This window comes from Myotis myotis, unplaced genomic scaffold (assembly GCF_014108235.1).
Source record: "Myotis myotis isolate mMyoMyo1 unplaced genomic scaffold, mMyoMyo1.p scaffold_m19_p_58, whole genome shotgun sequence".
Taxonomy (NCBI): domain Eukaryota; kingdom Metazoa; phylum Chordata; class Mammalia; order Chiroptera; family Vespertilionidae; genus Myotis; species Myotis myotis.
In genome coordinates, this window is record NW_023416366.1 from 582,973 (window position 1) to 595,722 (window position 12,750).

The 12,750-nt window shown below is 54.6% G+C and overlaps 1 protein-coding gene across 3 annotated transcripts; it reads right to left on the reverse strand.

Annotated features, from left to right (window-relative positions):
- Positions 1-988: 988 nt before the first annotated feature.
- On the reverse strand, positions 989-12,750 carry FAM110A (family with sequence similarity 110 member A). 3 transcript variants are annotated; one of them, XM_036311621.1, is made up of 2 exons: positions 12,535-12,750; positions 989-2,553 (listed from the first exon to the last, which is right to left on the reverse strand). In XM_036311621.1, the coding sequence occupies exon 2, from the start codon at positions 2,454-2,456 to the stop codon at positions 1,572-1,574; it is 885 nt and encodes a 294-aa protein (XP_036167514.1). In that variant the 5' UTR covers positions 2,457-2,553; positions 12,535-12,750; the 3' UTR covers positions 989-1,571. The 3 variants fall into 3 exon arrangements, with proteins under 3 accessions (XP_036167514.1, XP_036167515.1, XP_036167513.1); XM_036311622.1 differs by lacking the exon at positions 12,535-12,750 and adding an exon at positions 5,760-5,882; XM_036311620.1 differs by lacking the exon at positions 12,535-12,750 and adding an exon at positions 2,892-3,094.

The window sequence follows — 12,750 nt, forward strand, 5'->3', positions numbered from 1 at the left end:
GGTCGCCTTCCCTGCCTCAGTTCTTCACCTGTATCATGCAGGGAAAGACTTCATTCTCATGGGCTCTAACAACATCCTCTTCCATACCAATTTCCCCTTGTTTCCTTGAACTGCTGGGCCTAGCCTAATCCCCCAGGGGCTGGTAGACTGTCAGAGAGACAGACAGACAGCTGGGCTGACCTGGAAGTTTGTCAATAGCCCAACGGAAATCTCCTCTTTATGCCTAAAATAAAACCGACATCAAACCTGTCACTAGGGCCCCCATTAGCGCTTCCTGTTTCTGAGTGGTGCAGCCCAGGCAGCCCGAGTGAAAGGAAGCACCACCCAGCCCCTCCCCTCTCCCACCCAAAAGATGGCAGAGGCCACCCATGCTTTCATCCTGTGTCCTCAGCTCTAGCTCTGGCTGCTCCACCAGCCAAAGTGTGGTCTCCTAACAGGTAACTAACCTGGAGAGACAGGAAGGAGCTGGGACCTCAAAGCCAAGTGCCAGCTGCTTCCTTCCCCTTCCCCCTCAACTCAAAGAAGACTGGGCTTGTCCAGGGTCACTCAGAGTTGGAGGTAAGTCCATTCATTTTGTGCTGTCCACACAAGTCCCTCTTCCTCTAAGAACTCCCACTTCCAACCCCCAAATCTATGGCCTATGTGACCTCAAGTTCAGGGTTTGCCCTCTCTGAGCTTCCTTCCCCCTTTGGAACTGGGCAGGGAGTGGGGGAAGTCAGAACACCCGTGATGGGGAGGGTCCGTCACCATGTTAGCCTTTCCCCGGCAGTTCCCCTTCCTGCTCCAGGGGAAGGCCCCTGTCCCAGTCCCAGCTCGCTCCCAACTCACTGGGTGCCTGGACCCAGCTTCTTCTCTGAGGGAAGTGCACCAGCCTCCCTGATGCCCCACTAGCTGCTGGGGTAAACAATTACTAGGTTTGGAAGGCCCCACCCCAAGACTTCTCCCCTCCCCTCCCCTTGTGAACACAGAAAAGTCTGGTGACCCAACCTTTAAAAAGCAAGCATTTGTGTTTATTAACCAAAGGGAAGGAAGCCAGAGCCAGGAGGGCTTCTACCAGTCCCTCCTGTAGTCTACCCACCTAGGCCAGGTTGCCAAGGCCTGGGAAGAACAGTGGCTAGACCACTCTTCCCTGCCCCCACCCTAGGGTGAATTCCCAGGGAACCAGGGCCCACTGAGTGACGAAGAGGAAGTCAGGAAAGGATAGAGGCCAAGGAAGGAAGGAAGAAACAGAGCCACGGGGTAGACAGACCTGGTAGGGATCCTTGGCCCCTCACTCAGGGGGGAGGGCTAAGTGCCCCAAGCCCATGAGAGGAACCACGCAGAGGGACAATGCTGGCAAAATCCCGACAGGTGAGGAGGAGGGAGTGGGCCAAGTCAAGAGGCCACTCTCTCCAGGGTCAGTCCTTGCCAGACGGATGCTGGCCCAGCGTCGGAGCCTTTGCCTCCATGCCAAGTTCACCAAAGGCAGTGGTCTCTGGTCTGCTCCAACCAGGGAAAGGGTGAAAGAGAGCTCAAGGGGCCAGCTGCCTCTTTCAGCTCTGTCCTGTGCCGAATGCGAGTCCAGTGGAGACCTATCCCTCCACCGCTGGAGTCTCCCGTGCTTGCCGCAACCCGTACAGCCACTTGATCACACGGGCATTGCGCTCAATCACGGACACGCCATAGGGGACGCGCTCCCGGGCCCGCTCCTCAATAGTGGCCGAGCTGCGGTGGGAGCAGCCCCCCTCGGAGCTACCTGGCCCAGCACTGGGCCCCGCCAGAGACACTATGTCTGAGCTGGCTCGTGCCAGGTGTGCCACACCCAACCCCCGTGCCTCCTCTGGGTCCAGGCCGCAGAAGTTAAAAAATCGCTCCAGGTCGGCCGCTGCCCGCGAGAAGCGCTCACTCAGGTCTGACTTGGAGCGCTGCAAACCCGGGGGCCGGGCTGGACTGGAGGCGGCAGTGTCCGGTGATGGGCAGGGCTGGGCAGGTGAGGCCGGCAGGGGACGGACATCCACTCGGCGGACGGCAGCGGTACTGGGAGGTGGGCGTGGAGGGGTGGCTGGGGGGTCCTGGGGGGCTCCCTCTGCCCGCCCGGGGGTGCGGCTAGCCTCGGCAGGGGACACCGGGCTATCACACAAGTCGATAAGGCTGCTAAGGATGTCCAGGTCCAGCTGGGGCCGGCGGCAGGGGCCCGGCAGGGCTCGGCGGCTAGGAGTGAGCACGGTGCGGCGAGTCCCAGGGCTGAAGAGCGGCTGCTTGGACAGCAGCGGCTGCACAGGTTGCTGGCGGGTGTTGGCCACCTGCAGGCTCTTGACGTACTTGGCCTTGTCGGCCTCCAGGCGCTCCACCGCACTAGGTTTCCGGGCTCCACCGTCGGCCGGCCTCCGGAGCAGGTAGCCCGGGACCTTGGTCCTCAGGCGGAAAGGCAGGGCGGGTGAGTCCCGGGCTCCAGGAGACAGCATGTCCACAGGCATGACTGTTACATACCCCAAGGCCTTCTGCACGAGGACACGGGAGAAGTGAGGAGACAGCGATCCAGGCAGAAAATTGGCAGCTGGACGCCGGCAACGGCTGCAGGGGAGGAAAGAAAGAGAAGGGCTGAGCACGCTCAGACAAAGGCTCGGCAGACTGGAAGAGGCTGAAGACGCCTTCCCCATTAAAAGTGAAGGCCACGCCTCTGGCTCACAGAGCCAATCAGAAGGCAGAAAGCACCAGCTGTAGGGTTGAGGCTCCGCCCACACCCCCCGCCCTCCTCCGAGAACCCGGCCCAGGGGAGGCAGAGTTAAAAAAAAGGTGCCAAAAAAAAGAACCGGCGCAGCCTGAGCAGAAAAGACAGGGCAAAGGAAGTAACGTGGGCTCGGAGCCCTGTGCTGGGCACCAGCCGGCTCAACCGCAGTGGGTCCTCTTACCAGTCCATTTTGCGGATGGGGAAACTGAAGCTAATTCAACAAATTGGGGGCTCTATTCCTGCCTCGAAGCAAGGAAGTGCTGCCACAGGAGCCTTGGGGCTAAAACCCAAGAGAAAGGGCTAAAACCCAATCTGGACTGCCCACAGGGAGCCTGGTACCACTTCCACCCCTTGCCTACCCGGACAGGAAGCTGCTTTGTGCCATCCACCCGCCTAAACATGCCAGGCCCCAGGCACAGCAGCAGCAGCGGCGTTTGTGGGGGAGGAGGGCAGAAAATCCCCACCCCTGCCACAGTGGAGTACAGGCACCATCAGCTTCCAGGACCGGACGCCAATGCCAGGCCCACAGTGATCCATGAGTGCCTGTCACAGGGAGACGTCAGACCTAAGCTATGCTGCTCCAAGCGGGGCTGGAAATGCCCACCACCACACCGCCCTGCTTGGGGGCATCCAGCAGACTCTTGATCTGCCAGCACCCATAGCATAGACACCCACAGGCAGGAGTGCCCACACCTGGGTGCAAAGTATCCACGTAACCACCTGGGCATCAGAGCCCGGTGTCCCTGTCCCTTTTTCCAAGGAAGGGCTGGAGCCTCCCTGGAGACGGGCCAGAAGAAAACCTGTAGGCCAAGTCCTGAACTTTCTCATCTGTTAATTGGGGAGGAGGACTTTGTCAAGGTGATAACCAAGAGGACTGGAGGTTCAGGCCATCTAGAGCTGTGTTGTCTAAGTCAATAGCCACCAACCACAGCCTTAGTTTAAATTTAAATTTAAATTTACATTTGGTTCCTGAATCACACTAGCCACATTTCTAGGACTCGGTAGCCACAGACGCTGGTGGTCATACAATAGACGGCACAGACTGCAGCATTTCCATCTTAACAGAATGTACTGGGCAGCGCCACCTACACATCCAGAATTCCAGGAGGGAAAGTCTAGATTGGGATGGGGAGGCAGGGATCTCTACTGTGTGCTTGCTAGACATTTAACACTGTCCTCTCCTGTAATCCTCCAGCAAGCCAGGGAGATGGGTCGTTGTCTCCTCATTTTATAAATGGAGAAATTGAGACGCAGAGAAGTGACCAGCCTCGGTCCCAGAGCAGCTAAACAAGACCCAAGTCACAGGAAGCTGAATTCACTTATCTATTATGTCTGTGGTAGTTTTACGTTTTGTTGTTCCCATTCCTCTAAAATATCAGCTCCACGAGGGCAGGGGGGTATCTTGTTCACTGTTTCTAAGTTTCACGATATTACTCTTGACGCATAATAGGTATTCAGTACAGTTTTATTGACTTGAAATGTCTATGGGGGCCCAATGTGAATGGGCACACCCAGTCTGCTGCAGGCAATGGGTCCAAGGTGGTACATGTTGGATATTCTAGGAAGCTGGAAATCCAGAAGTGCAGGAAAACTCTGGGTTCTTAAAAATTAGCATATTCAATAATAATAACTTTAAAAACATTGTATGTACGGGGCAAACAAAACATGCACCACACCCCCTTCCATCTGGCCCCCAGCCCGTCTGGAACCCTTGCTGCAATGGCAAGTTGAGAACAGAACCTTTGGGGCTGTTGGCCCAGCGCCAGAACTGCTCCCCAGGTGGAAGGGATGGACTGGGTGGGAAATGGCCGTCCCACCGAGGGCCGACCTCCAGGAGACCTCAGGAGAGAAGGGTCTGATAGGAAAGGCAGCCTTGCTGAGCCCTGTCCAAGTAGCTAGACTCTGCCCCACCCCCGGGCCTGCCGCCTCCCAAACCAGTCCAACCCGTCCGGAGACGGTGGTTCAGGGCACGATCCCACTATCGGGGAATCAGGGATGAAGGGGGTCAGATGGGCAGGGCCAGGGCAGAAGCTACGCTCGCCCCCAGCTCGGCTGGGGTCCCTACACCCTCGGGCCCGACCTGCCGGCCCGGGGCCTCCCCTGGACAGACACCTGCCTGGGCTTGGCCACCACCGGCTGCGCGCTTTGTGCAAGCAGCCGCGCCTCCTCGAGACTCCGTTTGCTTATCTGTGAAATGTGGTTAAAAATAGACCTCCAGGTCACCAGGAGGATGGAGACACAAAACAGCTCGCGGACTTTCTTCAGCATCCGGCAAAAGGCGACTCCCCATGACCCGGGCTCCTTGTTTCCCAAACTCCACAGACCTGGCTCCCTCCTCCCTCCCTCCCCCCCCCCCCAAACCCCCCCGCCCCCTCCCCGGCAGCCGCCCCTCGCAGGGGTCTCTAACCCACTCAGGAAGGGGCCGCGAACAAGGGAGGTCCAGGCTGGGAGCCTCAGAAAGGACCGGTCCCACCTGGCACTGGGGCCCTGGCTTCAGTTCGCGGGCACAGGATAGAGGCTAACCCGTGAGCCATCTACGCCAGCCCCATTTCACAGGTGGGCAAACGGAGTGCGGCGGCTCCTGCGAGCTGAAGCCAGGGTCCCAGTGCCAGGTGGGACTGGTCCTCTCCGAGGCTCCGAGCCTCCTTCCATCGCCCAACGCCGCACCACGGATTTCAAACGCCCAAAAGCGCGGCCCCGGGCCCTTCTTGTTGGCATCTCTGGGGCACTCAGTCCCACCTTGCCCCCTTCCCACCGGCTTCCGCGAGGGAGCCTCAGGAGGAGAGAGGGAGCGGGCGCAGCTCGGATCCCGGTCTGGCTTCTACCCTTCCCTACTGCGGGGCGATCTTGGGAACTCCCTGCCGTGGAAGAGGCCGCGGCCCGGCGCGCTGCCGACTCCGGCCGATGGTCACCGCTCTCTGAGCCCGGGTTGGCCTGGCTCGGAAATGAGGGGCCTGACGGCACGATGTCTGCGGCATCCATCCAGGCCGGAAGGTGAGCCCCCGCCCGGCCCCCGCCGTCGCGAGGAGTAAGGGGTGCCCGCACGTACCTGGCTGCACCGCCGCTACACTGCGCTCCGCCGCCCGGCCCACCTGGGCTCAGGTAACAAGCATTGCGCAACTTCCGGTGGCCGGCGGCGAGCTGGCGAACCCGTCGACCCAGGTATTACCCAAAAAAGAGTGAACGCACGCCAGCAGCGGCCAGAACCCGAGCCCAGACGCGCTGTAGTGGGCGGGGCGCCTGGACCTGTCCCGGGACCCACTCGGGAAGCTCCCCGGGAGCCGGGCGCTCTCACAGCTGCACTGGCCCCGTCCACGCGAGTCCCCGTGGCCACTCCCGCAAGCGTGCCCACTGCGGAGACAGAGAAACTGAGTCCCCTCCCACCGCCACAGTGACCACCGTTTAAGTTCACTGTGCCACGCGTGAGAAAGTGCTTTTCCTGGTATCAATTAACCCATTTTAATCTTCCCAACAACTCCTATGAGCTGAGCTCTATTATTATCCCCACTTGACTAACAGAATTCTGAGGCTGGGACAGGCTGAATCAGCTGCCCAAGGTAACCCGGAGGAGTCCAACCTGGGCACCTTCCCTCTGGACGATCCCTTTCTAGCTGTGTGTCCCTGATCCCATTGCTTAACCTCTCTGACCCTCCAAAGAGGGGATCCCACCTTCCAGGCCGGGTCAGTGTGAGTTCTTGGGGTCTGAGAGTACCTGTAGAAGCTTTGAGCAAGCTGTAAACATTAGTTACAACAGCAATAAGAGTAATAGTGGTAACTACAATTTTTGAGTGCCAGGCACTGTACTTACTTAAATCTCTGGACAATCTCCCCACTCCCCAGACCAGGAACTATTTCATCCCCATTTTCTGAGGAGATGGTAGTAGCCCTGCTGGAAGGAAGGAATCCCGGGAGGGAGCCGACTGTCTGCTCTGCCAGCCTAAGTTAAGTCACTTCAGGTGGCACATTTGATCAGGCCAGTTTCATGGGGATCCTGAGGCCTAGAGAAGGAAGTACCCCCCCCCCGCCCCCCAACCCTGGGGAGACTAAAGAGGTCCATGTCTGTGCCTGGAGAGGCTAAGACAGAATTGGGGTGGAGGGCATGAGGAGAGAGGAAGTGACTCAGGGAACCGCTGTCTACACTGAGTGAGTCAACCCTGATGCCCCCTCCAGGCCCTGGGGCCTGAATGATGGAACAAGACCATCCTTCCCCACAGTAGCCTGCTGGCAACAAGTTCCAGCTCTCGCCTAGCTCCACCGGGATACCCTGCCTGGCCCTCCACGGCACAACAATGAGGTGGGAGAGGGTTCAGTTAGGCACTAATAGTAGTAAAAGCAAAGCAACAATAATACTGTTCAGAATAAAGTCGGTAAGAATTTTTCTGAGTGCTTTCTTCGTACCTGGCACTCTTCTACACTCTCTATATATGTTAACTCGATTAATCCTCACACCCACCCTGCGGGATAGGTACTACTAGTATGCCTGTTTTACAGTTGAGAAAACTGAGGCACAGAGAGGTGGGACCACTTGCCTGAAGTCACAAAACTGGTAATTGGCAGAGCCAGGATTTGAACCCGAATATGGGTCTTGGGGGGAGGAGGGAGAACAGGTCTCCAGTATTGGGTTCGGCCACTCACCAAGGGTCTCCTAAGGAACCTACAGGCTCCCTCGCTGGACCCCCGAGAGTGGAGCTGCTTCAGGAAGCACTCCCTGGCTATGGCTCTGGGTCTGTTTCCTCAACTCTAAAATAGGGGCAATAATAGCAATGTTTTCCCAACAGAAATTAGATCCCTTCACTGCTCTACCGAAAACCCGCTGTGGCTCCCCATCACCTGAAAATAAAGTCCAAACTCTCCCTGGGCCCTCAGGCCCTCCCAGATCCAGTCCCTGCCCTCCTGTCCCACCTTATCGGCACACTTTTCTGCTCCGGCCACATAGCCCTCCTAGCTGTTCCTGCACACGCCAAGCTCTTTCCTGCCTCAGGGCCTTTGTACCATCCGTTCTCTGCCTGGAACCTCTTTTCTCATCTCCTTCAGGTCTCACTTCAAATGTCACCTCCTCAGAGAGAACTCCCTGCCCACTCTGAGGCTCCCACCAACTCTCTCACCTGGTCTGTTCCCTTCCAAGCATTCATCACACCCTGTCGTTTTAGATGTTCACTTATTTGTCACTTGTTTCCTGTTTCCTATTTGTAAAATGTATTAAGAGGGCAATTCAGGCCAGGAAGTGGGCTTGGCTGTGGAGCCAAAAACAGAAAATAACAAGTATTGGTGATGCAGAAACTAGAACCCTTGTACACTGTTGGGAATATGTTTCCCCGCACTGGGCTGGGAACTCCATCACACTCTTCCATACTCTCTTCCTCCAGGGATCAAACACCAGAGGGGACAACTCTGACCAAGGGGCAGGACTGGAACCAGGCTACCTCAAAGGCCAAGGCCCCTCAGCACCAAGCCTCCTTCCAGCCCCCCGACTCTGCCCCAGGCCCTCCCCAACCTGCCCCACTCCTCCAGCCTCAAATCACTCCCATTCAAGGTAGGCTCCGGCCACTTCTAACTGAGCCCTGTTGTCTCCAAACCTCCAGACACCACGTCCAAACCTCTGCACACACTGGGTCTGCTGCCAGCACTGCCCTTTTCCACTCCATCTCCCTCACCAGCTCTGTAGCATGGACTCCGGAGCCAGCCTGCCTGGGGTCAAGTCCCAGCTCCACCAGTGATCAGCTACTCAGCTCCTCCATGCCTCCATTTCCTCAACTGTAAAACAGACTGCTCTCTCGTGCCCTCTCCCAGCACGAGGCTTGTGCATGACAAACGCCACCAAAGTGTGACAGTGATAACTATTCACCAACCAGGTGCTCCTGGGTGAGGCCTTCGTCAGTCCAGAATGTTCACCCCTCTGTCAGAGGTTATCAATCTAAATGCAGAGTCACTTGAATAGACATTTCTCCAAAGAAGGTGAATAAACAGACAATAAGCACATAAAAAGGTGCTCGACATCACTAATCGTTAGGAAAATGTAAATCAAAACCACAATGAGATACCATGTCACATCCATTAAGATGGCCATTATAAAAAATATATACAGAAAATAACAAGTATTGGGGATGTGGAGAAACTAGGGCCCTTGTGCACAGTTCAGAATATAAATGGTGCAGCCAATGTGGGAAAAGTACGTCAGTTAGGCAAAAAACTTTAAGTAGAACTACCATAGGATTCAGCAATTCTACTTCTCAGTATTTACCTAAAGGAACTGAAACCAGGAAGTGGAACACATATATGTACAACCATGTTCATAGTTGCATTAGTCACAATAACCAAAAGGTAGAAGCAATCCAAGTGACTATTAATGGATTAAATAAAATGTTATATATACATACAATGGAACATTATTTAGCCTTAAACAGGAATGAAATTGATACCTGCTATAACATAAGCAAGCCCTAAAGACATGCTAAGAGAAATAAACAGACACAAAAAGACAAATATTGTGTGGTGCCAGTGATCAGAGTACCTGCAGTAGTCAAATTCATACACAGACACTACAATGGTGGTTACCAGGGGCTAGAAGGGAGGAGAATGGAGAGTGTTTAACGAATATAAAATTTCCATTTGGGAAGATGAAAAAGTTCTGGAGGTGGATAGTGGTGATAGTTGCACAATGTGAAGGTGCTCAATGCCACTGAACTGTACACTTAAAAATAGTTAAAATCGCCCTAGCTGGTTTGGCTCAGTGGATAGAGTGTCAGCCTGTGGACTGAAGGGTCCTGGGTTCAATTCCAGTCAAGGGCACATGCTCAGGTTTCGGGCTCAATCTCCAGTGGGGGGCGTGCAGGAGGCAGCTGATCAGTGATTCTCTCTCATCATTGATGGTTCTATTTTTCTCTCCCTCTTCCCTTCCTCTCTGAAATCAATAAAAATATATTTTCTAAAAAAATGGTTAAAATGGTCAACTTTATCTAAATACATTTTACAAAAGAGAGAGAGAGAGAGAGAGAGAGAGAGAGAGAGAGAGAGAGAGAGAGGATGAATATGAATATGAATATATAGAGTCTGGAGCCAAACTTCATGCTTTTGAGTTCCAGCTCCAGGTGGCCTTGTACAAGTTACTAAATCTCTCTAGTGCTCCGTTTCACTTTGTAAGGTGGAAATAATAACAGTGGTAACGACCTTACATTACTGAGGGATTAAATTAGTTCACACTTATAAAGTACTTAGCACACAGTGAGCGCTCAAGAGGTATTAGTGATTTTCATTCTTTGATGAGGGGGCAGAGGTATAGTTTCTGATGTTTATCATTTCCATGACATTCTGCACTCCCACCCCCACCCCTTCCTTCCACCTGCTTCTCTCATGAGCAGAAGCCAAGCCCAGACTTGGGTGGAGACAGGGAGGCCCTCACCTGCCTTAGAGGAGGATCAGGAGGGCTCCCAGCAGCAGGAAGGGGGCTGACCAGTAGGGTAGCCCAGCTCAATTTCAGCCCAGCTGTCAGGGTCAGAGACACCCGGCTAGCTGGGCATCCCCCGGGGCCACACCAGGCCCCACGCTATTTCTGGAGTCTCCCTAGACGCTCGTGCCCTGACCTGCCTGGCGTCAGCCTTGCCCAGAGTCAGTCCTGCCTAGGGCAGCCTTGCACAAGCCTCAGGAAGGCAGAGGTGAGCAGGCTGTGGGAAGGACGCGGGGGCAGTCACCTAAGGCAGCAATCTTCTATTTGGCCCAGTGCAGGCCAACTCAGTTCTCTGAGCCTCCGTTTGTACCTGAGGTTGCAAAATGGGAACAAAGGGGTTTGCAGTGGAGACAGCATGAGAGACACCAGATGCAGAGCCTTAGGGCAGGGCCCGGCACACAGGATGGGGAAGGGGGAGGTTGGGGAAGACCCACAGCTAAGCCCACTTCCCAGCCTGAATTGCCCTCTCCCAGGCCTGAACTCACCATTATGGCTTCTTAGACCAGAAATGTAAAGAAACTTGCCCAAAGTCACACAGCAAGTCAGTGACAGATCACAGACAGGGCAGTGGTCTTTTGATTAAATATATAATCTAACAGATACAGATATACAATTTTTCAACCAGGTGATATATGCACATGGCTCAATTCAAGAACTATAAAGGGCAAGAAGTAAAAATAAACTCCCTCCCACTCCTGTTCCCAGCCACCCATTCCCCTCCTTGCAGGCCCCACTATCACCAGACAATGTGTCCTTCCAGGGAGATTTTAGGCAGATATAGGCAATAATGGACAGATATAGGGTGGCCCCCCAAAATGTATACACACACTTTGAATAATTATAAAGGCCATGTTTATGAAATACATTCTGTATTCAAAATTGAGCTATCAGCTGTTAAAATGTGTATACTGTTTTTTGGGGGAATACCCTGTATTCTTTCTTTTTTACACATATGGTAACATGCTGTATGTACTGTTTTCATCATGCTCTTCTTACTCAATAATATATGTTGTTCTTAATAATATGTTATTACTATATTAATTATAATGTTATTAATACACTTAATAGTATATGTTGCTGCTAATATATGTTGTGCCACCTCCGTACATAAAGAGCCCAGCAGCCTCTGTTGATGCAATTTAGTCTGTGTCCAGTCTCTCCTTATTATGCACCACACTGCAGCATAACTCCACCTACATCACTCTGCCTGGAAGCAGGACAGGTGGCTTCAGGGATGCACTTGTAATTGTGACAGAAATGGGAGGAACTGTGTTGCATAGAGGCCATACGAGCTATCTTCAGCCAGCAGAACATACCACAAACGGTCAATAAATGTCGACTTTAGTTGCTTTGATCACAGAGGTTTGGGGCACCCCCTCAATTTCGCTTTGGAGGCAAGTACCTCACTTACCTCATCCTAAACCCCCTCCTTGCATCACATGCCAGTCAGGAAAGAGAATAAACTCACTAAAAAGTGACATATATATATATAGGACATCAAATGGGGTAACTGCTACAAAATAGACAAGGGGGAGGGCAGGGCATATGAAGTCAATAAAGATTTGTTGAAAGAATGAATGAATGAATGAATGAATGACTTGTTCCTTCTGAGTCCCCTGAGTTTCCCTCCCCAGAGCCAGGAGGAGAGAGGATACCTGCCCTTAAAGAAATCCAAGACTCTCAGATGCTATGACTCTGAGCGCCTAGAATTCTAATACTGAAGCCAGACAGACTGGGAGCCAACCCCAGCGGTGCCAAGTCTGCTGGTGTGACTTTGGGCAAGGGGCTTATTTTCTGAGAACCTCAGTTTCCCCACCTGCAAAAGGACACTAAGAACAGCAACCTGGGGGCGGGGGCTGAGGGTGGGGGCGGCCAGGAGGCAGGACACAGTCGAGGTCAGAAGCTCCCCAGGTTGCACCACCCCCAACTCCAAAGTCTCTAGTGTTTCTGGTGGCTCTGGCTTCCGTTGAGGGGCTGCCTCTATCCTTTCCCCGGGTCCACAAGAGCACAACAGTGACTCCGGGGTCAGAGCACCTGCTGCCCACGCCGCTTCTAGCCCAGCAACGCCAGTCCCGCCAGATACTCCCGGAGCGGGCCTCTCGGGAACAGCGCTGTAATTCAAAACCTCGTGGGCAGAAGAACCAAGTCCAATCCCTGGCGCACAGGAGCAGACAGACGCCCAGAAAAGGCACCCAAAGATGGTGTGGGAAGGGACAGAGGGGGGTGATCCAGCCAGGGCTCCATGGGCCGGGTCCCCGCTGCTAAGACCACCAGGTGCCCCTCTCACGCAGGTATGACGCGGGGAGGACACACAACGCAGGCTTTCGGTGAGCGGGGCCCCCCAGACCGAGCTCGCGCCCCGGACCACCTGCGCCCTCACCTGGAGCCCACCCTAGGCGAGTCCCGGCTCTTCCAGGTCGGGTGGTGGAGAGGCTGACAGCTCGGACCCGGGAATGGCCACGCCCAACGCCGCTCGGGGGCCAGTCCCGCGTGAGGACCCGCAGAGGGACCTCTTCGGAGCGGTCCTCCGCACCCGAGACGAGCGGGGGGGACCCGACTGTCGCAAGGCCCCCACCGGAACGAAGGTCCTGGTGCG